General features: G+C 48.9%; 1 protein-coding gene across 1 annotated transcript in view; it reads left to right on the forward strand.

Moving 5' to 3' along the window:
• Positions 1-302: 302 nt before the first annotated feature.
• Positions 303-27894, forward strand: part of LPGAT1 (lysophosphatidylglycerol acyltransferase 1) — a 99524-nt gene continuing 71932 nt past the window's right edge. Inside the window, exons 1-3 of the mRNA XM_068168763.1 lie at positions 303-450; positions 699-864; positions 1290-1557. Coding sequence (XP_068024864.1) covers positions 1320-1557 — 238 coding nt within the window. The 5' untranslated portion in view covers positions 303-450; positions 699-864; positions 1290-1319. The remainder of the gene's footprint in view (positions 451-698; positions 865-1289; positions 1558-27894) is intronic.

Here is a 27894-nt window from a genome sequence, read left to right on the forward strand (position 1 = left end):
GTCCCTGGACAGGCACAGCAGCCCCTACCTATGCCCGTCCGGCAGAGCCGAGGCCGGCGTGCGGTGCGCTGCAGGAGGCGCTCCCAAGGCGGGCAAAGGGGCGAAGCGGGCGGCAAGGCCCACCGCGCTCCGCGGCGCCGAACGCCAGCGTGTGTGTGCGTGCGTGTGTGTGTGTGTGTGTGTGTGTGTGCGTGTGTGTGTGTGTGTGTGTGTGTGAGGGGGCGGGGGGCGCCGTCGCCCGCGCTCCCCGGCGGGGGCGGCGCTCGCTGCTGCGCCAGCCCTGCTTCTCGGCTGCGAGCGGCCGGCCGGGCGGGCGGTCACGGCGGACACGCAGCCGGCGGGGGCGGGGAGCGTGCCCCCAGCGGCCGGCATGAACCCCGGGCAGCCCCTGCTGCCCGCGGTGGGGCCGAGGTACGGACCCCGCGCGGACTCGGCCCTCCTTCCCAACAGGTGCAGGGTCGTTCCCTCTCCCGCGGCACCGGCGTGTCTCTGCGGGGCAGGGGCTCGGCGGAGTCCCAGGCAGGCAGGGAGGGTAAAGGAAGGGGCGGAGAAGGGAAGGGGCGCCAGGCCCGGCGCGGCCGCCGGGGCGGTAGAACCGAGGTGAACCCGCGGTCTGCGCTTGCCCGCCCGGCCCGGCGCTCCCGCCTCCTCGGCTGCCGGCCCCCGCGCTCACGCCGCCCGCCCCCCTTTCTCCACAGGGAGCCGCAGGGCGAGTAGCGCTGCTGCGGCCGGTCCAGCCACCGCCGGGTTCATGAGCCGCCGCCAGCTGCCGCCGCCAGCCGAGACTGCCGCCTCCGCCGCCGGGCCCAGCTCCCCCCGCCTTGCTGCCGCTTCCGCCGCCGCTGCTCTGCCGCCCTGCCGTAGGTGAGTGCCGCGGCCGGGGCCGCTGCCGCCTGCGCCCCTCAGCGCCGCCCGCGGTCCCGGGGTCCTGTCAGCGGCGGGGGGAGAGGCCGCCGGTAGCTGCATTAGCGCCCGCGACCTTTCTGGGAGGCGGGAGATGAAGGCCGGCTGGGACCGTGCGTGTGCCCTCCCGAGGAGAGCTGTGGGATGGGGTCTCCCGCAGCCCGGTGAGCTAAGGTGAAGGGAGCGGCCGCTCGCTGCCGCGGCGGGCGGAGGGTAGTGTCCCTGCCTTCCTGTCCCCTGGAGCGGGGGGAGCAGCTTCCCCGGTGACTAACGGAGGAGGCAGGTGCGGGCAGCTTGTAGGAGCGGGCTGGGTCTGGGGCGGGTACCTTCGCCTCGCCTCGCCTCGGGAAGCGCTACCTGTGCCTTGTTTTTTCTTCACCCCTTAGGACGGTCCCGCGCTCTCCGCTCTGGAAAGAATGGCCGTGACTCTAGAGCAGGCCCGGCGGGTGGGCTATACCTGTTTGAAAGCACTCCTCAGGTTCGCTTTTATGGTCGCCAATAACCTGGTTGCTATTCCGTCCTACGTCTTGTATTTAATTATGCTGCAGCCTCTACGAGTGTTGGATAGTAAAAGCTTCTGGTATATCGAAGGAGTATTATTTAAGTGGCTATTAGCTATGGTGTCTTCCTGGGGCTGGTGGGCAGGATATACAGGTAAGAATGCCTTATTCATCTAAAATACCTGTAACTAAAGATGTAAATAAGTGTTAAGACACGCATGTTTGGGCATGGGAATGTCTAGGGGAATATCTAAACGTAGTGGATGTGTGGGGTGTTTTTCTTCCAGGCTCCCTGTACAGATATATTGTGTTTCTGGGCTGAGATGCTGAAACGTTTTTCCAAGTCGTGCATACAAACTTCTGATGTGTTAAGTAAGGATTTTTCAGTCAGTGTTTTAGCTTAGCATAATTGTGAATACAGGTTTTTTTTCCCAGACACCCCTCTCGCTTTGTTTTAGCGTTACGTGGCAAAGGTAGGTTGCTCGAGAGGGAATTAGTTTGTGCTGTGTGTGTGGCTGATAGAGCCAAGCTTTTCTTTGTCAAATCTTGCATCTCTAAGTCATCTCCGCTTGAAATTCTCAGGGCACGAGGCTATGAAGCTTGACACAAAGCTGTATCAGAAGAGTAGGTCTTCTATTCCTTGCAACAGCAACTGTCTTTTCTGCTGCTTCAGAATGGAGGGAATCAGAGAGAGCCTCTTCCACACACATAGTGATGCACAGTATTTCTTGACTGTATGTCTTTTCATTAATTGTTAGCAGAGCTAATTACAGAATCTGTAGGGCTTCTCCCCTCTGCATGCTTGCTTTGCAGTTATGACTGGACTTATTTTGGCTTCATAAGCATTCATAGGTTCATCAAGGTGATGGACTGAGCTGAAGTGCTAAGAAAGACCCTAGTCTTGTCTTCAAATGCACTGATTTGTGCAAGAGAACAACCATCCATTCTTTGTATGTGCTTAGACCTTGGAAAGGGGAGTAATTGAAGTTACTCTGTACACAATACAGTCCTCCTAAAATTCTTTCCCTCTCTTCTGCCCAGGCTGCCTTGGCAGGTCTTAACCCATGTAAGCAAGGCTAAAAAGGAATGGCAGTACACAGGTCTGGAGTCTGATCAGACTCCTGGTTAGTCAGAAAGTCAGCTCTGACCCAGATAGAGTACTCTTTGTGTTAGGCTGCAAGAGCTGAAGCCTCTTCAATAATGCACTTTTGGGTACCCTGTCATGTGCCTTTCCAAGACCCAGAAAGTTTCTGTGGATGCTCTAGGTGACCTTCCAGTTCTTCTTAAGGAGATAGCGCAGCAGCAAGCTAGGTTCTGGTCTGTTGGGTTAGAGCTGTTGCAACGTTGCACTGCTTCAAAATCGCTTTGCCTGATACAGCTCAAGCTTTTCCAGCTGTGCTGTTCCAAAAGACTTTATATCTGCTTATGGAAAGAAGTCCACATAGTATTTGCAGTGGCAGGTGTATTTTTGGAAGTCTGCTTTATGCCCTAAAGCACAAAGTCCTCCCAGAAGGGTGAACTGACTTCCAAGGTGTCATGCGTGTCGTTAATTGGAAATGGGAAAGTTTATGGGCCTGGTGGTAATGTTGAAGTCATAAAACACGTGACCCTGGGGTTTTGCTGTGTGTATTGAATATGCTAGTTAAAATTCAAGCCACTGTCCCATGACAATATGGTTGTCAATTTTGGGAGGTAATTTCTCTGAGATACTGTGACTGCTGACTGCAGAGCTGTGTGGTTTCTTTTTGCCCCTTGCTTGGAAAGTGGTCTTAGCATGATCTGCAGATCCTGGAGTCTTCCTGAAGCATCTGTTGATTGGTGTTGCTGATGTGTCTTGACAGTTTGAAATCCTTTGTTTTACAGTCTCAAAATGTCTTAGCATGTTTGTTTGAAGTGTCACTTGCAAACAGCTACACTGAAGTGTGTTCTGGGATGGTGTATGGGGTAAGGAGGCCCTTCTTTTTGCTTTTCACTCTAAAGCATGGAAGTTGTTTTGGGGAGGATTTTAAGCCAACACTTGTTCTTCTTTGCATTTAGGAGTGTTCACTTTATGTATGAAAACATACACATGTTTTATACTGAAAGGTGTAAGTAGCAAGAATAGCTTGTTTCCTTGTCCAGTCTGTCTTTGCTCTCAGCACCACTGCAGAACAAACCTGGAAAGCATCTATTTGCCTAGCTTCAGTGTGCATAGAGTAATTTGTGTGTGCTTCCAGATCGATAAATTCATAAAAGACTGTTGCTAGGTCCCCTCTTTTTATAGAGCCACCACGTAGCTAAGTCAGATCTGAAGTACTACTCTATTAGAGTTGGTGCCTAAGACTTGCAGTGGTGCATCTGAAAGAGACATTGCTCTTGAATGCTTCTGTTTTCAGTTCCACAAAACTAACTCAAACAGAGGCTTTGCAGAAGTAAATGCAAGGTAATAGGTATGTATGGGTTCCTTGAGAAGATGAAGGCTTTTTCCTTTCCTTTTGAGTAGAGGAGTGAAGGTTTTTGGATTGCTTTTTGTTTGGGGTTGCTTTGTCCTTGATTGAGAAAGTAAGCAGGTAAATAAGTGTACTTGTCTCTTAATTGGAGGTGGTGTTCTGCTTCAGTTCTGCTGAAGATAGAATAGAATAAACCAGGTGGGAAGAGACCTTCAAGATCATCACGTCCAACCTTTCAACTAATCCAACACACCTAATCAACTAAACCATGGCACCAAGCACCCCATCAAGTCTCCTCCTGAACACCTCCAGTGATGGTGACTCCACCACCTCCCCAGGCAGCCCATTCCAATGGGCAATCACTCTCTCTGTGTAGAACTTCCTAACATCCAGCCTAAACCTCCCCTGGTGCAGCCTGAGACTGTGTCCTCTTGTTCTGGTGCTGGTTGCCTGGGAGAAGAGACCAACCTCTGCCTGTCTACACCCTCCCTTCAGGTAGTTGTAGAGAGCACTAAGGTCACCCTCTCACCCCTGACAGGTCTCCTCCTCTCAAGGCTAAGCAACCCCAGCTCCCTCAGCTTCTCCTCACAGGGCTGTGTTCCAAACCCCTCACCAACTTCGTTGCCCTTCTCTGGACTCATTCCAGCAAGTCAACCTCTGTCCTAAACTGAGGGGCCCAGAACTGGTTGGTTTTTTTAAATGTATTGACTTTTCCCCTTCTGAGCTTGGGTCACTTGGCTGGTTGAGAAGTGACATACACCATTTGTAACTAGGCACTTAAACTCAGCCTGCAAAGTAGATTCAGGGCAGGCTTTTTATTTCCCGTGTAAGTTTGTATGCGCTGTGTAGGAGAGAACTCAACCCCAAATGTAGGAGATATGGCTTTAGCTGCTGTTGCATAATAGTTGGTGTAATTTATTGAATAAAGCTGGAGGAACAGAGGAAAACTGAACTAGGTCTGCTCTTCTCCACGCCCCCACATAAACCTGTGTTTTTTGTGCTAGAATCCTAGAGGATTTGTCACAAAAATTGCGTGATTGGTGCCTCAATCAGCAGTTCCAATCTGTGCCTTTTGATGAATGTAGGTGTTTCTGTTTGCAGATGCTCTTGCTGTTACACAGGGAGATAGCATATAACTGGCCAAGGAAAATAAAGGCAGGAACAGGAAAAGAAATTGTAAAGGTTACTCTCCTTTCCCCTAATCTTTTTCTTCTTAAGATGTGGGTATGAAAGGCAGCGTGGGTATAATTGGTTGCCTTTGATTTTTAAAGGGCAGAGCATGATAAATATCTGCATTGTTCTCCTGAACTCTGGGGTGTTTCTTCTGAAAAGGAAAACTGACTGTCTTTTTGTGAAGAACATGCAATATTGCTTTATTTCTGTGTACTTTCTGAAAGGCCTTTTGATAGCTTCTAAGCCTTTTTCCCTTTCTGAGGCTTTTTGTGTAAGTGTATTGCTCTTGTCATAGGAGCTGTTCAATTAGGACACTTGGAATCTGCATGTTGGTGTGATCTGAAAGGCACCTTTGAATAACACTTCTAAATATTTTCCTGCCTTTGTTGGAAGGTGCCTGCTAAAAAAAGCAAACTTGAGGGTGCTTGATACTTTGGCAAGTACCTTCTTCTCCCTACACTCTTAATTTGTCATTTAATGTAAGTAATGCAGTACATGTGATGGGAGAGAGACACAGCTGATCTGTGGTGGTGAATTTCTGATCATCTGCTCACCTACAGAGCTAGTTTTAAAGCAGCAGTCTTCTGTATTCAAACTTCCTTGGGCAAGTAACTCTTGCAGACTGAAGTCTAATATCCCTGTTTCTAATCAAACAGCTAAAAATAGGCTGCTAGAGAAAAGCTTGCTTTGCTCAGATGCACTTAGGCAAACTGTTCTGCTGTCCTTTCCTGCTGTCTAAATGCAGAAGCTGACATTAGCCTGTGGTAGTGTTGTTGCAATATTGCAATCACAAGTCTATTGGACAGCTGAGTAGTTGGTTAGCAATGCAGTCTCAACACTCCTGATGCTAATCTTTTGTGTTTCACTCTGCTCCACACAGCTTGCTCCCACTGTAGAGAGAGGTGATGTGTGCCCAACCTGTACTTCTGGCTGGGGATGAGGAGGAGCTGGTGGAGAGTGAGTCCCTCTGTCCACAGCAGCAGTCAGTGCTCTTCTGCCTGTCAGACCACCAGAGGGGAGAGGTGTTGCATGTGGTCAGCAGGCTTGTGTGCATCTTGGGAAGGGGTTTCCTTGAGAGTTGTGCTTGAAGTATTTCATACTCCAGCAGTGAAGAGGACAACTTGACAAAGCCTTCTGTTCCAACAGACAGAGTCTTGCAATAATGTGGAGCAGGTTGGTGGAATATGGGGTGGTGAAAGGAAGAGTAGTGGACCTCTGTTACCACATACACAAAAGTCTGTCTTATTGTTAGAACACTGCAGTGCTTCATAAGAAGTAAACCAATCCTATGGTATTGTCTGTTGCTCTTCTGTGTCCACTAGGAAGGTGATATTTAAGTAGGGCATGTAAGAAGGTTCTGGTTTTGTCAAGAGAGGAAAATTTCCCTCTCTTCATCTCATTTCCTTAACTCAAGACTTTCTTTGTTTCCATTTCCTCAGTCCACAGCCTCAGCTTCTCAAGTCTCCTAAGAATGTGAGCGTTTTTATCTTCTAGAACTGTAAAAGGCACAGGTGGAGTTGCTGTGACAACATGTGAGAACAGCACGCTCTGCCTGTGCTCCTTATGACAAGCTGGTCACTCTCCTCAGGCAGGAAGTGCAGCAGAAGCTGGAGAGCAGCAGATGAGAGCAAGTACATTTTTTTTGGTCCCAGATAAGGGAGGAGATGTTATTTCAGGATACATATCTATGCTTCTAACCCTACTATTGGGTTTTAACCTCCTCTTGCAGTGTTCTTGCAGTGTGATTTTGTTGTTGTTGTTTTTAAAGTTAACTGAGAGTATTTTGGGTTTGCACTGGTCACAGTATCACAGTGTAGCTAAGGTTGGAAAGGACCTCGAGGATCATCGAGTCCAACCTATCAACAGACCTCATGACTAGACCATGGCACCAAGTGCCACATCCAATCCCCTCTTGAACACCTGCAGGGATGATGACTCCACCACCTCCGTGGGCAGCACATTCCAATGACGAATTACTCACTTGGTGAAGAACTTCCTCCTCATCTTGAGTCTAAACCTCCCCTGGTGCAGCTTGAGACTGTGTCCCCTTGTTCTGGTGCTGGTTGCCTGGGAGAAGAGACCAACCCCTTCCCAGCCACAACCACCTTTCAGGTAGTTGTAGAGGGCAATGAGGTTCACCCCTGAGTCTCCTCTTCTCCAGGCTAAGCAACCCCAGCTCCTTCAGCCTCTCCTCACAGGGCTGTGCTCAAGGCCTCTCCCCAGCCTTGTTGCCCTTCTCTGGACACCTTCAAGTGTCTCAATGTCCTTCCTAAACTGAGGGGCCCAGAACTGGACACAGGACTCAAGGTGTGGCCTAACCAGTGCAGAGCACAGGGGCACAATGACTTCCCTGCTCCTGCTGGCCACACTATTCCTAATGCAGGCCAGGATGCCATTGGCCCTCTTGGCCACCTGGGCACACTGCTGGCTCATGTTTAGGCAGCTGTCAATCAGCACCCCCAGGTCCTTCTCTGTTTGGCAGCTCTCCAGCCACTCTGACCCCAGCCTGTAGCTCTGCATGGGATTGCCGTAGCCAATGGTCACTACTCTGAGAACTGGACAGGGAGGGATATGGGGGGAAAAAAAATTGTGGGTTTGGGACCAGGTAGTGTGCGAAGTGGAGAAACAAAAGTCGTCCTTGTTTTGTTTGAAGGTGCAAAAGTACCTGGTGTGACCTAGTAGGTTTGGATAGCCACGTACCACATGAACTTGTAGTTCATGCTAGTTCAGGCTGTGTGTTGAGATCTCTGATGTGTAAGGTTAAACTGAGGTCAAGCAGGGATCTTTGAATTTGTTTTGCAGTTTGTAAGAGGAAGTTTGTGTGTAATTTTCGAGCTGCCTTGATAAGAAGAGGTCAGTGTTGAATGAGTTAGGGACACTGGAACGGTTTCGTTACCATAGCCTCAGAGCAAAGGTTCATTTTGCCTTTGTGTAAGAGGGGGTAAGCAGTACTGTGAGCTTAGTGCCAGCTTCTTTGTGCAAGTGACGTGTCTGTAAAGAGTGCTGTACAGTGACCCTTTTCCTATTTTAATGATACAGAAAATCACACCAGGAAATTCCTGTCTCTCCCTTTTGGATCAGGAGTTGCAGCCTTTACCATGCTTCTGCGTAGTTCCTCTAGTTTCAGCAGTATGTCAAAAGCAGTAAAGCTTACATTTACTTACCCTGTTGTAACATTTAGCTTTAGAGGATCATTTCAAAAGATGAGGTATTGAACTGCTCTCTGAATTTTGTCTTACAGAAATCTGCTTAAGAGTAAAGCCACACAGGTTTTGGTGTGGGGGGTTTGGGTTACAGTATCACAGTATCACTAAGGTTGGAAAGGACCTCGAGGATCATCGAGTCCAACCTATCAACACAGACCTCGTGACTAGACCATGGCACCAAGTGCCACATCCAATCCCCTCTTGAACACCTCCAGAGATGGTGACTCCACCACCTCCCTGGGCAGCACATTCCAATGATGAATGACTCGCTCGGTGAAGAACTTTCTCCTCACCTCCAGCCTAAACTTCCCCTGGCACAGCTTGAGACTGTGTCCTCTTGTTCTGGTACTGGTTGCCTGGGAGAAGAGACCAACCCCTTCCTGGCTACAACCACCTTTCAGGTAGTTGTAGAGGGCAATGACGTCACCCCTGAGCCTCCTCTTCTGCAGGCTAAGCAACCCCAGCTCCCTCAGCCTCTCCTCACAGGGCTGTGCTCAAGGCCTCTCCCCAGCCTTGTTGCCCTTCTCTGGACACCTTCAAGTGTCTCAATGTCCTTCTTAAACTGAGGGGCCCAGAACTGGACACAGGACTCAAGGTGTGGCCTAACCAAAGCAGAGTACAGGGCACAATGACTTCCCTGCTCCTGCTGGCCACACTATGCCTAATGCAGGCCAGGATGCCATTGGCCCTCTTGGCCACCTGGGCACACTGCTGGCTCATATTCAGGCGGCTGTCGACCAGTACCCCCAGGTCCCTCTCTGTTTGGCAGCTCTCATCCGCTCTGACCCCAGCCTGTAGCTCTGCATGGGGTTGCTGTGGCCAAAGTGCAGCACCTGGCACTTGGACTTGTTGAATGCCATCCTGTTGGACTCTGCCCATCTGTCCAGTCGGTCGAGGTCCCTCTGCAGAGCCTTTCTACCCTCTAACTGACCAACATCTGCTCCCAGCTTGGTGTCATCTGCAAATTTGCTGATGACTGACTCGATCCCTCATCCAGATCATCAATGAAGATGTTAAAGAGGATGGGGCCCAGCACTGATCCCTGGGGGACACCACTAGTGCCTGGCTGCCAGCTGGCTGTGGCACCATTCACCACCACTCTCTGGGCTCAGCCTCCAGCCAGTTCCTAACCCAGCATAAAGTGTAGTGGTCCAAGCCACGAGCTGACAGCTTAGATAGCACTTTGCTGTCTGTGTTTGTTTGGGGTGGGTTAGTTGGTTTTGTTTGTTATGTATGTTAGTAATAATTTTTGGTGCTTGTGATTATTTAAGGTTTTTTTTTGTTGGTTGGTTGTTGGTTTGTTTTTAGAGTGGATTTGTCTCTGCCCCTGTTTCACCTACTTGGGATAATACAAAACCTATTTCAAGTGTATCAAATCTGTCACACTTGCCCAAGGATAGTAAAGATGAAATTATTGAGGAATACCTGTGCAGAAAGGTTTTAGGATATGCTTTCATCCCTCCTGGTTCTTCTGTAGGATATGCTTTCATCCCTCCTGGTTCTCCTGGGCCTATTTTTTCAGTCTATGAATTCAGACTAGTCATCTTACTTCTCCCTTTGTTGGTTGAGTGCCTGAAAGGATGTGACTAAGAATACCTGAGCGATGTGTCTCTGTTCTCTGCATCCTTTCTTCTTTCCCTTGATGGCAGGCTTCTAGAAGCCATATGAAATAGAATAGACTAGGTTGGAAGAGACCTTCAAGATCATCGTGTCCAACCTATCATCCAGCACTACCCAACCAACTAACCCATGGCACCAAGCACCCTGTCAAGTCTCCTCCTGAACACCTCCTGATGGCGATTCCACCACCTCCTCAGGCAGCCCATTCCAATGGGCAATCACTCTCTCTGTGTAAAACTTCCTCCTGACCTCCAGCCTGAACCTCCCCTGGTGCAGCCTGAGACTGTGTCCTCTTGTTCTGCTGCTGGTTGTCTGAGAGAAGAGACCAACCTCTGCCTGTCTACAACCCCCCTTCAGGTAGTTGTAGAGAGTAATGAGGTCACCCCTGAGTCTCCTCCTCTCCAGGCTAAGCAACCCCAGCTCCCTCAGTCTCTCCTCATAGGGCTTGTGTTCCAAGCCCTTCACTAACTTCGTTGCCCTTCTCTGGACTCGGTGAGGAGAAAGTTCTTCACAGAGAGAGTCGTTCATCATTGGAATGTGCTGCCCAGGGAGGTGGTGGAGTCACCATCCTTGGAGGTGTTCAAGAGGGGATTGGATGTGGCACTTGGTGCCATGGTCTAGTTGTGAGGTCTGTGGTGACAGGTTGGACTTGATGATCTTTGAGGTCTCTTCCAACCTTAGCAATGCTGTGGTACTGCAACCTTAATTAGGCAGGGTAGTTAGTAAATCTTTTATGGAATATAAACTTGGTGGTGTAACTTTCCAGTGTGAGCTGAGCCGAAATACACCTCTAAGATATGTAACCTGCTTGCATTTATTGTAATGGAATATGAACTGTAATGCTTAAAATGACATGTCAAATGTGGAATGGTGTAGGCATGTAATTGCACTGCTGCTGTGGTCACCACAGTTGAGATAGGAGTCCAAGTAGTCCAGCCATTTGTGTATGTTACTGAGATAAATAAGGCTAATATGTTTGCATTGCTAAAAATGTTCTGTGACACCACTGGGAGATTCTGCATATGAGGCTTGGGGCAGGTGAGTGTGGTCTTTAGGGATGGACATGGTGTTTGGAGGTGGGATTCCTCCCCCCTGCCCTTCTTCCCCACAAGCATTTCTAATAGGGAGTGCTGCTGAAGGAAGCTGCTCCCAACTTTTCAGCCTCTTCCTGCCACTCCTGCTTTAGTCTTACTGCCCAAATACTGTAATGATTGTGGGGTGGTTTGGATCATGGCCCTGTTCCACACTGAAACTGCCCACCCTCTCTTTATTTTTTGCTGGGTGACTTGCAAAACATAGTTCCTAACCCAGTTTGTTTTGTGAAAGAAGAAGGTGGGTACAAGTAGCAGAGGGAAAGAGAAAGGAACTGCATCCTTTGGAGATGGCACCAACTTTAACGTGTGTATTGAAGTACTGCTTATGGCCTCAGCTCCAGAGAGCAGTCCTATAGATCCTCTAGTGTGTGGATGTCACTGAAGCAGACTTCTTCACCTTGTTTTACTCTATTGTTAAGTGGTTAGTGTTGTTTAGGCTGGAGAAGGGCCTTCTGCAGGAAGAGAAGGAATCTAAGCATAGGCTGGGACCAGTGGGGTTATCAGAAACTGCAAACTGATATAGGACTAAAAAGACAAATGTTCATTTTGATGACAGCTTATCAGTGGAGTCCCTCTGAACTTTTTGGGTGTACTGCTTGAGTTTGTCTGCTGTAGAGACAGTTGAGCTGAAAAAGTCGCTTAGGTGTATGAATAGCCAACAAAATGCAGAAGCTGTTCAGCACTGAACAGTCCAAAGAAATAAACATGGAAGTAAGAGGTTTGGAGAGAGATTAGTATGGTGGAGAGCTTAGGGTAAGTTTTGGCTCAGAGCACAGCTGTATGTTCATGTTCTGATGTATTTTATAATACTAAAAATACCAGTGATTCATCTCACACTTAGCTGCTTTTGTCTCAGTGGAGGAAGTTCTTCCCCATGAGAGTGGTGAAGCCCTGGAATGGGTTGTCCAGGGAGGTGGTTGGGGCCCTGTCCCTGGAGGTGTTTAAGCCCAGGCTGGCTGAGGCTCTGGCCAGGCTGATGTAGTGTGGGGTGTCCCTGCCCATGGCAGGGGGGTTGGAAGTAGATATAGAATATAGAATAAACCAGGTTGGAAGAGACCTTCAAGATCATCGTGTCCAACCCTTCAACCAATCCAACACCACCTAAACAACTAACCCATGGCACCAAGCACCCCATCAAGTCTCCTCCTGAACACCTCCAATGACGGCGACTCCACCACCTCCCCAGGCAGCCCATTCCAATGGGCAATCACTCTCTCTGTGTAGAACTTCTTCCTAACATCCAACCTAAACCTCCCCTGGTGCATCCTGAGACTGTGTCCTCTTGTTCTGGTGCTGGCTGCCTGGGAGAAGAGACCAACCCCCTCCTGGCTACAACCTCCCTTCATGTAGTTGTAGAGAGCAATAAGGTCACCCCTGAGTCTCCCCCTCTCCAGGCTAAGCAACCCCAGCTCCCTCAGCCTCTCCTCACAGGGCTGTGTTCCAAACCCCTCACCAACTTCGATCCTTGTGGTCCCTTCCAACCCTGACTGATGATACTGTGAAAGCTATTGAAAAACTAAGAAGGGAGGTTCTGAGAGGGTCAACAGCTTCATTAGTGCAAACTGAAATCAAATCAAAACAATTTCATTAACAGCTGAGCTTTTATCAGAACTGAACTGGACAACTCAGTGATTCTTCTTCCTGGGCAGAGTAGAAGAGAAGAGATCTGCAATCTCTCTTTATGTGAAGAAGAGGACTTGTAGTATCATTGGAAGGTAGAAAGTAGAACCCTTTTAAGAGTTAGTAAGGCAGCAGTGTTTGAATTAAAAAACCAACAAAGCAAACCTTCATAAATACTTTCATCTGTTGTTTCACAAATGTTTACACAATCATGCCAATGCTGCTGCTGCTTTTGAGTCATACCTTCAGTCCTGTGTCCATTTCTGGGCTCCTCAGCTTAGGAAAGATGTTGAGTTGCTGGAAGGTGTCCAGAGAAGGGCAACAAAGCTGGGGAGGGGTCTGGAACAGAGCCCTGTGAGGAGGGGCTGAGGGAGCTGGGGTTGCTTAGCCTGGAGAAGAGGAGGCTCAGGGGAGACCTTCTTGCTCTCTACAATACCTGAAGGGAGGTTGTAGCCAGGTGGGAGTTGGTCTCTTCTCCCAGGCACCCAGTACCAGAACAAGAGGACACAGTCTCAAGCTGTGCCAGGGGAGGTTCAGGCTGGAGGTTAGGAAGAAGTTCTTCACAGAAAGAGATTGGCCATGGGAATGTGACTTGATGAGGCACTTGGTACCATGGTTTAGTTGATCAGATGGTGTTGGGTGATAGGTTGGACTGGATGATCTTGAAGGTCTTTTCCAACCTGGTTGCTTCTATTCTAAGTATAAACTAAAGGCTTGTAATTGCTAAATGTTACAGGTCTAAAAGGTAAGGAATTGTCCCTGCTTCAGGGGTCTGGTAGTTTAAACCAGCTTGCAGATTCACCTCAGTTTTATAGTTTAAGGGGGGCAGCAAAGATTAAGAACTTTGTTACTACTTCTCACTTCTGTAGGACATTAAAGTAGAACTGGTGCTCTAAGAGCAAGGGCCTGCACTGCTTCTGTTTGGGCAGCCATGGGTTCTGGCAAGTTGACTCTTTAGGACAGTGGAATGAGTGCTTGTGGATCTGTTTTTTTTTTTTTTTGTGGCAAAAGGGTTTTATGTGAGGGTTGGGGGTTGTTTAGTTACATTTGTTTTCACAGAATCATCAAGGTTGGAAGAGACCTCAAAGATCATGGAGTCCAACCTGTCACCACAGACCTCATGACTAGACCATGGCACCAAGTGCCACATCCAATCCCCTCTTGAACACCTCCAGGGATGGTGACTCCACCACCTCCCTGGGCAGCACATTCCAATGATGAATGACTCTGTCAGTGAAGAACTTTCTCCTCACCTCCAGCCTAAACTTCCCCTGGCACAGCTTGAGACTGTGTCCTCTTGTTCTGGTGCTGGCTGCTAGAGAGAAGAGACCAACCCCTTCCTGGCTACAGCCTCCCTTCAGGGAGTTGTAGAGGGCAATGAGGTCTCCCCTGAGCCTCCTCTTCTCCAGGCTAAGCAACCCCAGCTCCCTCAGCCTCTCCTCACAGGGCTGTGCTCAAGGCCTCTCCCCAGCCTTGTTGCCCTTCTCTGGACACCTTCAAGTGTCTCAATGTCCTTCCTAAACTGAGGGGCCCAGAACTGGACACAGGACTCAAGGTGTGGCCTAACCAGTGCAGAGTACAGGGGCACAATGACTTCCCTGCTCCTGCTGGCCACACTATTCCTAATGCAGTCCAGGAAATAACTTGTTTAACCTCCTGCTCTTTAAGGGGCTGGACAGGATATACTGGTGCTGTGGCAAACCCAAAGCTGCTGCTGCAGCAGCTCTCAAACGACATGAAATGGCCAAATCTGTCTGTGCTGCCCTCAGCTGAGGCACTAATTTGGGTGTCTGTCTCTCTCTCTCCTCTGTTCAGCCAGTTTCCACCGAGCTCATGAGAACACCATTATGCCTGAAATCTGAACCATCTGGTCAATGGCAGAGAGTTTTGCAAAGAAGCAAATAAGAAATGTGGGAGAAGAGAGAGAAAGAATAGCTGTGAACCAAGTGTCTTAATCCCATCAGGAAACTATGCTCAAAAGACAGTCACATCTATCTACATCGATAAGAAAACAACCAAGACACTAAATTACCTTCCAAGGGTGTTGAATGGCCCTTCCTGAGCACCACTCTCAAACACAAGTGATGCTTAAAGTAATCCAAAATGTGCATTCTTAATGTTTTACTTCTCAGAACTGGGGGGGGAGGAAGGGGGAACATAGCACAGATACTACAGACTTTCACATAAACTGCACAGGGGTACCACTCACTGAGAGAGTCCTTAGCCATTGGGATGTGCTGCCCAGGGAGGTGGTGGAGTCCCTATCCCTGGAGGTGTTCAAGAGGGGATTGGATGTGGCACTTGGTGCCATGGTCTAGTCATGAGGTCTGTGGTGGCAGGTTGGACTCGATGAACTTGGAGGTCTCTTCCCACCTTGGTGATTCTGTGATTGGGAAACCATTGCTTCTGGAGCAGTGTGTTAATCTGACAGTGGCAGATAGTGTATGAAGCATTAACCTTTCCTTCAAGTGATGTTTAGTCCAGCTTGCTTATCATAGCCTTTTGGATCAAAAGATAATCAGATAATCTTAATAAAAAGGATAGGGTGGGAAAAGAACTTAAAGTATGGGGGTTTTAAGACTTTATATTCTGTATATTCAGTATCACTAAGGTTGGAAGAGGCCTCAAAGGTCATCAAGTCCAACATAGTACCATAGTATCAGTCAGGGTTGGAAGGGACCACAAGGATCATCCAGTTCCAACCCCCCTGCCATGGGCAGGGACACCCCACACTAGATCAGCCTGGCCAGAGCCTCATCCAGCCTGGGCTTAAACACCTCCAGGGACAGGGCCTCAACCACCTCCCTGGACAACCCATTCCAGGGCTTCACCACTCTCATGGGGAAGAACTTCCTCCTCACCTCCAGCCTGAATCTCCCCACCACCAGATTCATTCCATTCCCCCTAGTCCTATCACTATCACATGTCACCACAGACCTCATGACTAGAGTAGGGAGGACACTACTGCCCACTGCAGGCTTGAACTCATGAGCTTGCCATTAAGGGTCTTAGGCACTGCCAACTGAGCCACAACACAAAGCTGGTGTAGACTCCTAAACGTAGGACTGGAAGGTCAGGAATCTGACTGAAGCTTTCAAGAATGGTGATGCTCATACTACTGTAGACAGTGCAAAACCAAAGAGAAACTCAGTTCTGGGTCTGACCCAGGGGCATGTAGAAATATGATGCTTGAGGAGTATTTGCATGTGTTTGGGGAGAACTAAGAGAGAGAACAATGTGGGTGTGAGCAACATGAGGAGGGTCAAGAAGCATGGATGAAGGCATTGCACTGGAAAGGTGACCTCTTGAGTTGTTTCTGTGCCTGGTCTCTTTGGGTATCCATAAATGCAGATGGCCTGGCAAACTGCCACCTCTGCTAACTGCTAGCTTCCTTTCCAAATGCATTCTTCTGTCATATCCATTTGGATTTCTGATTCTTCTCTCTCTAATAAAATTCAGCTTTTGTTCCTCCTAGCAACAGCTTTACTTGGAAATAAATCTGACTGGAGGCTGTGTGTACACTAAGGTGGCATGAAAGAGCTGTTCAGTGCAGTCTGGAGTTTTAAAACCACTTTCAGATGGAGGTAGAATTAATCAAAAATACCTGTTAAGTTTCTTGCATGCAGTGGATGGTATGAAACCTGAGGAATTTGGCTTTCCTTGTTTGATGTGTCATCAAACCTTATAGTATCATAGAATCAGTCAGGGTTGGAAGGGACCACAAGGATCATCCAGTTCCAACCCCCCTGCCATGGGCAGGGACACCCCACACTACATCAGCCTGGCCAGAGCCTCAGCCAGCCTGGCCTTAAACACCTCCAGGGACAGGGCCTCAACCACCTCCCTGGACAACCCATTCCAGGGCTTCACCACTCTCATGGGGAAGAACTTCCTCCTCCCCTCCAGCCTGAATCTCCCCACCTCCAGCTTCATTCCATTCCCCCTAGTCCTATCACTGCCTGAGATCCTGAGCAGTCCCTCCCCAGCCTTCCTGTAGGCCCCCTTCAGATACTGGAAGGCCACAATTAGGTCACCTCAGAGCCTGAACAGCCCCAACTCCTTCAGTCTGTCCTCACAGGAGAGGTGCTCCAGCCCTCTGCTCCTCCTCCTGGCCCTTCTCTGGACACCTTCCAGCACCTCCAGATCCCTCTTGGAATAGGGGCTCCAGACCTGGAGGCAGTACTCCAGGTGGGGTCTCCCCAGAGCTGAGCAGAGGGGGAGAATCACCTCCCTTGCCCTGCTGGCCACACTTCTCCTGATGCAGCCCAGGATCTGATTGGCTTTCTGGGCTGCAAGTGCACACTGAGAGCTCCTGGTGAGCTTCTCCTCCCCCAGCACCCCCAAGTCTCTCTCCTCAGGGCTGCTTTCCAGCCAGTCCCTGCCCAGCCTGCATTTGTGCCTGGGATTGCCTCCACCCAGCTGCAGGACCCTGCCCTTGGTCTTGTTGAACCTCCTGAGGTTGGCTTGTGCCCACCTCTCCAGCCTGACTTTTATCATAGTAGTGTAGATGAGGGATAGAACAGCAGCAAGGCCTTTGCCCAGGTAATTCTGTTGTTTAGGATATGTTTAAAGATGGTTTGATGCCCATCTTGGGCTTCTGGAGTTTGAGAAGATGTTTGCAGGCTGGAGAAGCCCTTTTGTCCTTCATCTGTTTCGGTGGGAGAAAATACTGAAATGTTTTTCCTCCCCTCTTGTTGCTTACATTCCCTAACAATGTTGTAACAGCTGACTCAACTTGGAAAGCTGAAATGCAGAGCTGAGTTCATGCAAGCACAAGTGGTGTCCTCATGCACTGTCACTGTAGGAAGGCTGAGGGTTAATTGGGTGGCTGCTGTTGTGAAGAAAGAGCCATAGCATGTGGCCTGCTCTTTCCTTTTCCAGACCTATTACCTCCCTTTCCCAATACTTGGCAAAACCAGGGCCCTAAATCTGAGTATATTACTGCTCATTGGGTTTGTTCTGATACAGGGTTTCTTGGGGCAAGGTATGGAGGCTTTCACTAGATAGGGAAAATTGCACATTTGAAGTATGTTGACCCAAGCTCTTAACTCTGTGAGAGTGCTAGACTTTGGTAGCCTGAATACATTTGGGGGTTGTCTAGTGTTCTTTTGTATTAGTGAGGAGTAATTTGTAACCTTTGTAGCAAGTGCTTCTTGAGTGAGCCAAGGCACATGTAGCTGCAGGTCATGGCAAGCTGGTGAGGGGTCTGGAGCACAGCCCTGTGAGGAGAGGCTGAGGGAGCTGGGGTTGCTTAGCCTGGAGAAGAGGAGGCTCAGGGGAGACCTTCTTGCTGCCTACAACTCCCTGAAGGGAGGTTGTAGCCAGGAGTGAGTTGGTGTCTTCTCTCAAGTAGCCAGGACCAGAACAAGAGGACACAGTCTCAAGCTGTGCCAGGGGAGGTTTAGTTTAGGTTGGATGTGAGGAAGAAATTCTTCCCAGCAAGAGAGATTGGCCATTGGAATGTGCTGCCCAGGGAGGTGGTGGAGTCCCCATCCCTGGAGGTGTTTAGGAAGAGCCTGGTTGGGGTGCTTGGTGCCATGGTTTAGTTAATTAGATGGTGTTGGGTGATAGGCTGGACTCGATCTCAAAGGTCTCTTCCAACCTGGTTAATTAACTAAGTGCATGTGATGTGCTTACAGTGCATATTGGCTTGTGCCCACCTCTCCAGCCTGTCCAGGTCCCTCTGGATGGCCTCCCTTCCCTCCAGCTGTCTGCTGCACCACACAGCTTGGTGTCATCAGCAAACTTGCTGAGGGTGCACTCAATGCCACTGTCCATGGCACCCACAAAGATGTTGAACAAGACTGGTCCCAGGACTGATCCCTGAGGGACTCCACTTGTCCCTGGCCTCCACTGGGACATGGACAGCCACTCTTTGTGTGCAGCCATCAAGCCAGTTCCTTATCCATCTAGTGGTCACCCATCCAACCCATGTGTCACCAGCCTGGAGACCAGGATGTGGTGTGGGACAGTGTCGAAGGCTTTGCTCAGCTCCAGGCAAACGACATCAGTTGCTCGCCCCTCAGCTATTAATGTTGTCACCTGCTCATAGAAGGCCACCAGGTTGGTCAGGCAGGATTTGCCCTTGGTGAAGCCATGCTGACTGTTCCCAATCACCTCTTCACCATTCTTCTGAGTCAGCAGTGCCTCCAGGAGGATCTGCTCCATGACCTTTCCGGGCACAGGAATCACAATAATCATTGTATTGTACAGTGACATTTTGAGCTCTGTAATGCCACCTTGCATTTATGGCATAGTTTCTGTACTTGAAATGTAGGAGGCTGTTTCCACAGACTTTCTCAACTCTGTTGTTCAGCTCCTGTATGGGTGTTATCCAGAGCAACTGCTCTGCAGTGAAGCCCTGAAGTATTCTGAAGTCTGTTCTCTTTTTGTTCATTTGGTTTGGTTTGTTGCCCCAACATTTATTTGCTGCCATGGTTGCCATGTGTTCCCAAAGCACAGAAGAACTTTTGGATCTGAGATGTGGATTTCATTTTATTTTATTGAATTTGAGGAAGGGGGAAAGAGGAGAAAAAGCTTCAATTAATTGCTGTCATGGCAGCAACATAGTTCAAAACTGGGAGCTGGATATTTCACTGAGAGGTGCATTGAACATTAGTATGTGCCCTGAGGATGAAGGGTAGGTGTTGGACTCAGCCCTTAAGTATGTACAAATAAATGCATCATGTCTGACCATTTTATGTCAGTAAAAAGTACTCCTGAAACTCCCAGCAAGACTGTCAGCCACATTGGGGCAGGAGTTGATCTGCTGGAGGGTAGAGAGGCTCTGCAGAGGGACCTTGACAGGCTGGACAGATGGGTGGAGGCCAAGGGCAGGAGATTGAACACATCCAAGTGCCAGGTTCTGCACATTGGCCACAACAACCCCATGCAGTGCTACAGGCTGGGGTCAGAGTGGCTGAGAGCAGCCAGGCAGAGAGGGACCTGGGGGTGCTGGTTGATTGTAGGCTGAACATGAGCCTGCAGTGTGCCCAGGCGTCCAAGAAGGCCAATGGCATCCTGGCCTGCATCAGGAACAGTGTGGCCAGCAGGAGCAGGGAAGTCATTGTGCCCTGTGCTCTGCACTGGTTAGGCCACACCTTGAGTCCTGTGTCCAGTTCTGGGCCCCTCAGTTTAGGAAGGAGGTTGGCTTGCTGGAAGGGCAACAGAGTTGGTGAAGGGTTTGGAACACAGCCCTGTGAGGAGAGGCTGAGGGAGCTGGGATTGTTTAGCCTGGAGAAGAGGAGACTCAGGGGTGACCTTATTGCTCTCTACAACTCCCTGAAGGGAGGTTGTAGCCAGGTGGAAATTGGTCTCTTCTCCCAGGCAACCAGCACCAGAACAAGAGGACACAGTCTCAAGCTGTGCTGGGGAGGTTTAGGCTGGATGTTAGGAAGAAGTTCTACACAGAGAGAGTGATTGGCCATTGGAATGGGCTGCCTGGGGAGGTGGTGGAGTCACCATCACTGGAGGTGTTCAGGAGACGACTTGATAGGGTGCTTGGCTGCATAGTTTAGTTGTTTAGGTGGTATTGGATGATAGATTGGATGTGATGATCTTGAAGGTCTCTTCCAACCTGGTGTGGTCTGATCTATTCTATTCTATTCTGTTCAGTCCTATTACAGTGTGCTGGTTTCTGTATTTGATAATCCTTAAGGCACTTCAGAGGATTCCATGGGTACCAGAAATCCCTGGGTTAGTTACATCTCTAGGTGTAATATAAGTGCCCTGAAATAATGTACTTTTCCAGCTTACTGTGAGTAATTGTTCTCCTGCTTTCTGCAGTCCAGTATCAATTCTCTACATTTTGCATGTCTGAAGAGTTTGTGGTCCCCAAATACACAATAACTTACAACTTGCAATTAAAAATGGTACTGGGACTTCCCACTAAAGCATTTTCATTGCTAGCTAGCCTCTCCAGTACCTTATGCAGCAGGTAATAACTCAGTTCTGTTGAGTTCTTTTGCTGTCCCTAGAAAGACTTGATATTCTGGGGCCTTGGGATATTGGTTGTAAGACTGCCAAATTGGTCATGTTATTTCTGCAGCTGTGGGGTTTTTTTTTGTTTGTTTTAAACATTCAAAAAGCTTCTAGATGCCTCAAGGGAGCTTACTATCTATGAATCCTAAAAGGAGAGGAAGCAGCCATCTCTCCCTGGGTTGGTTCATTGCTGTATGTCACCAGTTAACTTCCTCTCTAAAGACCTATTTTCAACCTCACTGACTTGGAAATGTAGACTAAATAGGAGCAGAATCTTCTATATGGCTAGAACTGTGCCTTCCCAAATCATGGTATCAATAAGGTTGGAAAAGACCTCAAAGATAGAATAGAATAGAGCAGGTTGGAAAAGACCTTCAAGATCACCGTGTCCAGCCTATCACCCAACACCACCTAAACAACTAACCCATGGCACCAAACACCCTGTCAAGTCTCCTCCTGAACACCTCCAGTGATGGTGACTCCACCACCTCCCTGGGTAGCACATTCCAATGATGAAGAACTTTCTCCTCACCACCAGCCTAAACTTCCCCTGGCACAGCTTGAGAATGTGTGCTCTTGTTCTGGTGCTGTTTGCCTGGGAGAAGAGACCAACCCCTTCCTGGCCACAACCACCTTTCAGGTAGTTGTAGAGAGTAATGAGGTCACCCCTGAGTCTCCTCTTCTCCAGGCTAAACAACCCCAGCTCCCTCAGCCTCTCCTCACAGGGCTGTGCTCAAGGCCTCTCCCCAGCCTTGTTGCCCTTCTCTGGACACATTCACATGTCTCCATGTCCTTCTTAAACTGGGGGGCCCAGAACTGGACACAGGACTCAAGGTGTGGCCTAACCAGTGCTGAGCACAGGGCACAATGACTTCCCTGCTCCTGCTGGCCACACTATTCCTAATGCAGGCCAGGATGCCATTGGCCTTCTTGGCCACCTGGGCACACTGCTGGCTCATGTTTAGTTGGCTGTCAATCAGCACCCCCAGGTCCCTCTCTGTCTGGGAGCTCTCCAGCCACTCCAACCCCAGCCTGCAGCTCTGCATGGGGTTGTTGTGGCCAGAGTACAGCACCTGGCACTTGGACTTGTTGAATGCCATCCTGTTGGACTCTGCCCATCTGTCCAGTCTGTTGAGGTCCCTCTGCAGAGCCCTTGTGCCCTCTAACTGACCAACATCTGCTCCTAACTTTGTGTCATCTGCACATTGGCTGATGACTGACTCGACCCCCTCATCCAGATCATCAGTGAAGATATTAAAGAGGATGGGGCCCAGCACTGATCCCTGGGGGACACCACTGGTGCCTGGCTGCCAGCTGGCTGTGGCACCATTCACCACCACTCTCTGGGCTTGGCCCTCCAGCCAGTTCCTAACCAGCACCAGAACAAGAGGACACAGTCTCATGCTGCGCCAGGCGAAGTTTAGACTCGAGGTGAGGAGAAAGTTCTTCACTTAGAGAGTTGTTAGCCATTGGAATGTGCTGCCCAGGGAGGTGGTGGAGTCTCCATCCCTGGAGGTGTGCAAGAGGGGATTGGATGTGGCACTTGGTGCCATGGTCTAGTAGTCATGAGGTGTTGGGTGACAGGTTGGACTTGATGATCTTTGAGGCCTTTTCCAATCTTATTGATTCTATGATTCTTGAAACATAATTACAGTTTTCCCCCAGTTATTTATTTGAAGGGTTGCTTCTGTCTTGTGGATTCCTTTTTGTGCAGCTGCTTCTGTGTTCCTAGAAGTCCACACAGCCTAGCCCAGAATCCTATCTCTGTCACACAGAGAAGAAAGGTGTTGCAGTGCACAGCTCTGCACAAGCAGCCACGCAGTTGAATGGAAACTCTGGGAGTGCTGTGGTCCTCTGTGGTGGCTTGTTGATTGTCAGTTTGTTCTAGCCAGCTTGCACTAGACCAGCTGGTTTGCATCTTGCCTTTCTTCTGTCTGTCTTTTGGTCAAGATCCTCAGAGTTAACATCTGCAAAGCATGTTCCAGCTGTTCTCCCTGCTTTAAGAGTCCTTTCTCTGGAGGAAACCAGGCTGCTATTTCATAAGTCATTTGCTTTGCACAGACCATTAATCTAATGGGATATTTCACACTGTTGATGTGGATGTACTGGGGTTTGGTGTTGATTGCACAACCTGAAAAGTTCCCCTTTACTTAGGGCCATAAAGCTGAGTGTATCCTCTGGGCATTGTCTCCCCTGGAACCTGACTGGGAAGATCTGCTTTTGTCCTTTTCCTGTTGTCCTGTTCCTTTAGTTGATTAGATGGTGTTGGATGATATGTTGGATGTGATGATCTCGAAGGTCTCTTCCAGCCTGGTCTGGTCTATTCTCTTCTGGTCTATTCTATTCTCTTCTGGTCTATTCTATTCTCTTCTGGTCTATTCTATTCTCTTCTGGTCTATTCTATTCTCTTCTGGTCTATTCTATTCAATTCTGGTCTATTCTGGTCTATTCTATTCTGGTCTATTCTGGTCTATTCTATTCTGGTCTATTCTATTCTATTCTGGTTTATTCTATTCTGGTCTATTCTGGTCTATTCTATTCTATTCTGGTCTATTCTATTCTGGTCAATTCTATTCCTCTTTTTAAGACTGTATGATATTATAGTTGCACTTCATGAGCAGCCTAACAGTTGAGGGAAGTGAAGTACTTTATGAATGTCTCTTTGGCATCACAGGGAGCTTCACATCTGGAAAGGCAAGCGACAGGATTGAGTGAGTAATACATACCAGTGCCAGTGACTCAGGAGGAAACCATCGTAGTAGTGTTGTAGTTTGTGATACTGCCCATGGGTAGATTCTGCTGCCTAGATAACTGACTCTGCAAAGACAGCTCAGGCTGTTGTTGCAGTGCAGTGCTTAGACTTCTTTCCTAGGGAGAAAATACCTTCTTAAATTTGTTTTCCCCAAACAGATCCAAAGCTCACTAAAAAATCAAATAGCTGTCACCATGTCCCTGCCTAAACAGTGGTGCTGTAGTGCCTCTGGCTCTTGGCTACAAGCTTTGTGACGAGGGTGTATGTGTCTCTTTCTCTTCTGTACTTCAGCTTACAAGGAAAAGGAGGGCAGTGGGGGTCATGTGTTCCTTCATGTGTTCAAACATTCTCTAAAAGAACAAAACTCTGCTTACTATGCACTACCAGCCATAACATGCCTAACAAGTTTGTGCTAAAAACAAAGTCAGAGCAATTTCAAAGGTGACTGAGGTGGCTGCTGATGCTTTGCATGTTGGGCCACACAGACTTGCCCAGCAGGTCTCCCAGAGTACCAGACCCAAGTTCCATAAGGATTCATTCTGGTTCAACTGGTGCTTGCTGCCCCATCATCCCATCCTCTGGTAGCTCTGGTTGTTGCCTTGTTGTTTGGCCTTGCTTTTGTTGGTTTGATTTTACCCTCACAGATGCTCACATGCTGTTCCAGTGGCTCTCTTTTTTGCTTCTCAAATATTAGAGCAGCTTGCTTAAAACAGGAAAAGTTAGCAATACCTTAGCTAAAGATAGTAGTGTAAGCAATTGAGGCCTTTCCACTTCACATGTTGGGGATTTCTTGTTTACTTGTTACTGCTCTAATCTTCAAGTTGTGTGTAAGTAGGTGTCAGTTGCTCTGTCAGAGTGTTAAGCAGTCATTTGATGTTTGAGTAATTAAAAGTATCTCCCATTTAAATAGCTCCTTGCATGCTTTGTGTTTGACAGGCAGACAAAGCAGTCTCAATAGGTTAGTTTGCCATAATGTTTCATAATAAAGCTAAAGATACAGATAAAAAAGGTCTTGGTACCTCAAGTTTGTATTGTTATTGGCATTCAACAAGTCCAAGTGCTGGGTGCTGCACTTTGGCCACAACAACCCCATGCAGAGCTATAGGCTGGGATCAGAGTGGCTGGAGAGCTGCCAAACAGAGGGGGACCTGGTGGTGTTGATTGACAGCCAACTAAACATGAGCCAGCAGTGTGCCCAGGTGGCCAAGAGGGCCAATGGCATCCTGGCCTACATTAGGAATAGTGTGGCCAGCAGGAGCAGGGAAGTCATTGTGCCCCTGTACTCAGCACTGGTTAGGCCACACCTTGAGTCCTGTGTCCAGTTCTGGGCCCCTCAGTTTAAGAAGGACATTGAGACACTTGAATGTGTCCAGAGAAGGACAATGAGGCTGGGGAGAGGCCTTGAGCACAGCCCTGTGAGGAGAGGCTGAGGGAGCTGGGGTTGCTTAGCCTGGAGAAGAAGAAGCTCAGGGGAGACCTTCTTGCTCTCTACAACTACCTGAAAGGTGGTTGTAGCCAGGAAGGGGTTGGTCTCTTCTCTCAGGCAGCCAGCACCAGAACAAGAGGACACAGTCTCAAGCTGTGCCAGGGGAAATTTAGGCTGGAGGTAAGGAGAAAGTTCTTCACTGAGAGAGTCATTGCCCACTGGAATGGGCTGCCTGGGGAGGTGGTGGAGTCCCCATCCCTGGAGGTGTTCAAGAGGGGATTGGATGTGGCACTTGGTGCCATGGTCTAGTCATGAGGTCTGTGGTGACAGGTTGCACTCAACGATCTTTGAGGTCTCTTCCAACCTTAGTGATACTGTGACACTGTTAGCTCAAGTTTGCGGTGCTGGCTTCTGGTCCCACATTCTTGCCTGAGTTTTCTAGCCCTAGGTTAGTCATATTCTGCCTCTTTTGTACTAAGATTTGAACTGTCCTTCAGTGTTGTCTTTGCAGTTCTGTGGCAGTAAAATGGGAAAACCTTGCCAGTTTGTCTTTGCAACACATGCTTTTTGACTGTAAAGGCTGCTCCTTTTCATGCCAGAGGATGAAACTGTGTAGGTTGTTTTGTTGTTGAAGGTATCCAGTAAGAAAGAATTCCTTTAGCACTGTTTTTCCTGCTGGTGTCAGAATCACAGAACTGCTTAGGTTGAAAGAGACTTCTGAGAATTGTGTAGTTGAACCCGCTGCTCAAAGCAGAGTCAGTCAGAGCAGGTTCCTCTGCTCCTCATCCAGTTGGGTTTTGGGTCACTCCAAGGCTGGCCACTTGACAGCTTCACTGTGAAACCTGTGCCAGTGTTTGACCACCATTAGAGCAAAGATGTTTTTTATTATTTGGCAGCTGTGTTGGGTTTGGTTCTTTTTCACTTCTGTATTTCAATTTGTGGCAGTTGCCTCTCAGCCTGTCACTGGGCACTGCAGAAAAGCCTGGGAATGTTTTCTGTGGTCCTCTCCCTGCCCCCTCATTAGGCCCTTACACACGGGTTAGGTTCACCTTTTTTCTCCACGCCAAACAGCTCCAGGTCTCTCAGCCCATCATAGCATCAGGAAGGTTGGAAAAGACCTCAAAGATCATCAAGTCCAACCTGTCACCACAGACCTCATGACTAGACCATGGCACCAAGTGCCACATCCAATCCCTTTTTGAACACCTCCAGGGATGGTGACTCCACCACCTCCCTGGGCAGCACATTCCAATGGCCAATCTCTCTCTCTGTGAAGAACTCTCTCCTCACCTCCAGCCTAAACTTTCCCTGGCACAGCTTGAGACTGTGTCCTCTTGTTCTGGTGCTGGTTGCCTGGGAGGAGAGACCAACCCCCACCTGTCCACAACCTCCCTTCCGGTAGTTGTAGAGAGCAATGAGGTCTCCCCTGAGCCTCCTCTTCTCCAGGCTAAGCAACCCCAGCTCCCTCAGCCTCTCCTCACAGGGCTGTGCTCAAGGTGTCTTTCCTCACATGGAAGATGCTCTGGCCCCTTAATCATCTTAGTAGTCTTTTGTGGGACTTGCTCCAGTAGGTTTGAATTCTTGTATTGAACTGGGGACCCCAGGACTGGACCCAGTGTGCCAGGTGTGGTCTCTGCCGTGCTGAGCAGAAGGGAAGGACGACTTCCCTCCACATCTTGGCAGTGCTTTTCCTAGTGTTCACCTTGCTATGAGGATGCATTTCTGGCTCATAGTCAGCTTGTCCACCAGGACCCCAGGGCATTTTCTGCAAAGCCTCTCCCCAGGTGTGAGACTCTGCACTCCTTGTTGAACTCTCTGACTTTCCTGTTGGCTCATTTTGTCGGCCTGTCCTTGTCCATCTGTATGGCAGCATGACCATATGGTGCTTCAGCCTCCACTCCTGCTTCTGCAGGGTTGCTGTGAACTTTCAGAGGATGCACTCTGTCCTTATATTCAGGCTGCAAATGAGGATATTAAACAGTACTGCTTCCAGTATCAACCCCAGCCTACAACCCTAGTGAGTGGGCTGCAGCTGGGGGGTGATGATTTTGTGTGCTTCACCTTTCCTCTTAAAGCTGAAGTTCCAGGGTTGGCACACTGAGTTGCACTCCCCCCTTTTTCTCTTGCTCTAAATGAGCATTTCCCTTTTCTTTTCTTGTTTCTCCTATTCTTTTCAGGTCTGTCTGGAGGAAAGGTCTGCCTCTGACTCTTTCCTGACTTGAATCCAGGAGAGGATAAGTTCCTCAGCTCATGCAGCAAATAGGAGTGATTTATGTACTGTAATTTTTTAAGATACCTCTGATTTTCACAGGGAGAATTGGATGTTAGGAAGAAGTTCTGTACAGAGAGAGTGATTGCCCATTGGAATGGGCTGCCCAAGGAGGTGGTGGAGTCACCATCCCTGGAGGTGTTCAGGAGGAGACTTGATGGGGTGCTTGGTGCCATGGTTTAGTTGTTTAGGTGGGTTGGATTGGTTGATGGGTTGGACACGATCTTGAAGGTCTCCTCCAACCTGGTTTGGTTTATTCTATTCTAAATAGGTTATTTGTTTGCTTTCAATATTTCTAAGCAATCTGAATTAAATCTCCAATTAAGAACACCACAGCACTTGTACTGAATGCTTCCTGCCTCTCAGTGTTCCATGTGTCAAACCCTGCTTGCCAGCTCGGTTCCTGCGCAGCAGTGGTGATGGGGCTGGGGGTGAAGTCCTGTAGTAACCTGCTGGGTTCAAGTTATTAAAAATAGAGAGCTGCTGCCATCTGTTCTCTGCTTGCAGGGCTGATAAGAGGAACAATAATAGCAAGCTCAGGATTTGTAGCATTTTTCAGTTACCCAGCTGCCCTGGTATGTGTTCTGATCAGAGAAAATTTGCAGATGTCATCAAGTTGGGAGCAGATGTTGATCTGTTAGAGGGTAGAAAGGCTCTGCAGTGGGAACTCAACTGACTGGACAGATGGGCAGAGTCCAACAGGCTGGCATTCAACAAATCCAAGTGCTGGGTGCTGCACTTTGGCCACAGCAACCCCATGCAGAGCTACAGGCTGGGGTCAGAGTGGCTGGAGAGCTGCCAAACAGAGGGGGACCTGGGGGTGCTGATTGACAGCTGCCTAAACATGAGCCAGCAGTGTGCCCAGGAGGCCAAGAGGGCCAATGGCATCCTGGCCTGCATTAGGAATAGTGTGGCCAGCAGG

The sequence above is a fragment of the Melanerpes formicivorus genome, unplaced genomic scaffold (assembly GCF_026170545.1).
Source record: "Melanerpes formicivorus ecotype bairdi unplaced genomic scaffold, bMelFor1.0.p_v2 SCAF_157, whole genome shotgun sequence".
Taxonomy (NCBI): domain Eukaryota; kingdom Metazoa; phylum Chordata; class Aves; order Piciformes; family Picidae; genus Melanerpes; species Melanerpes formicivorus.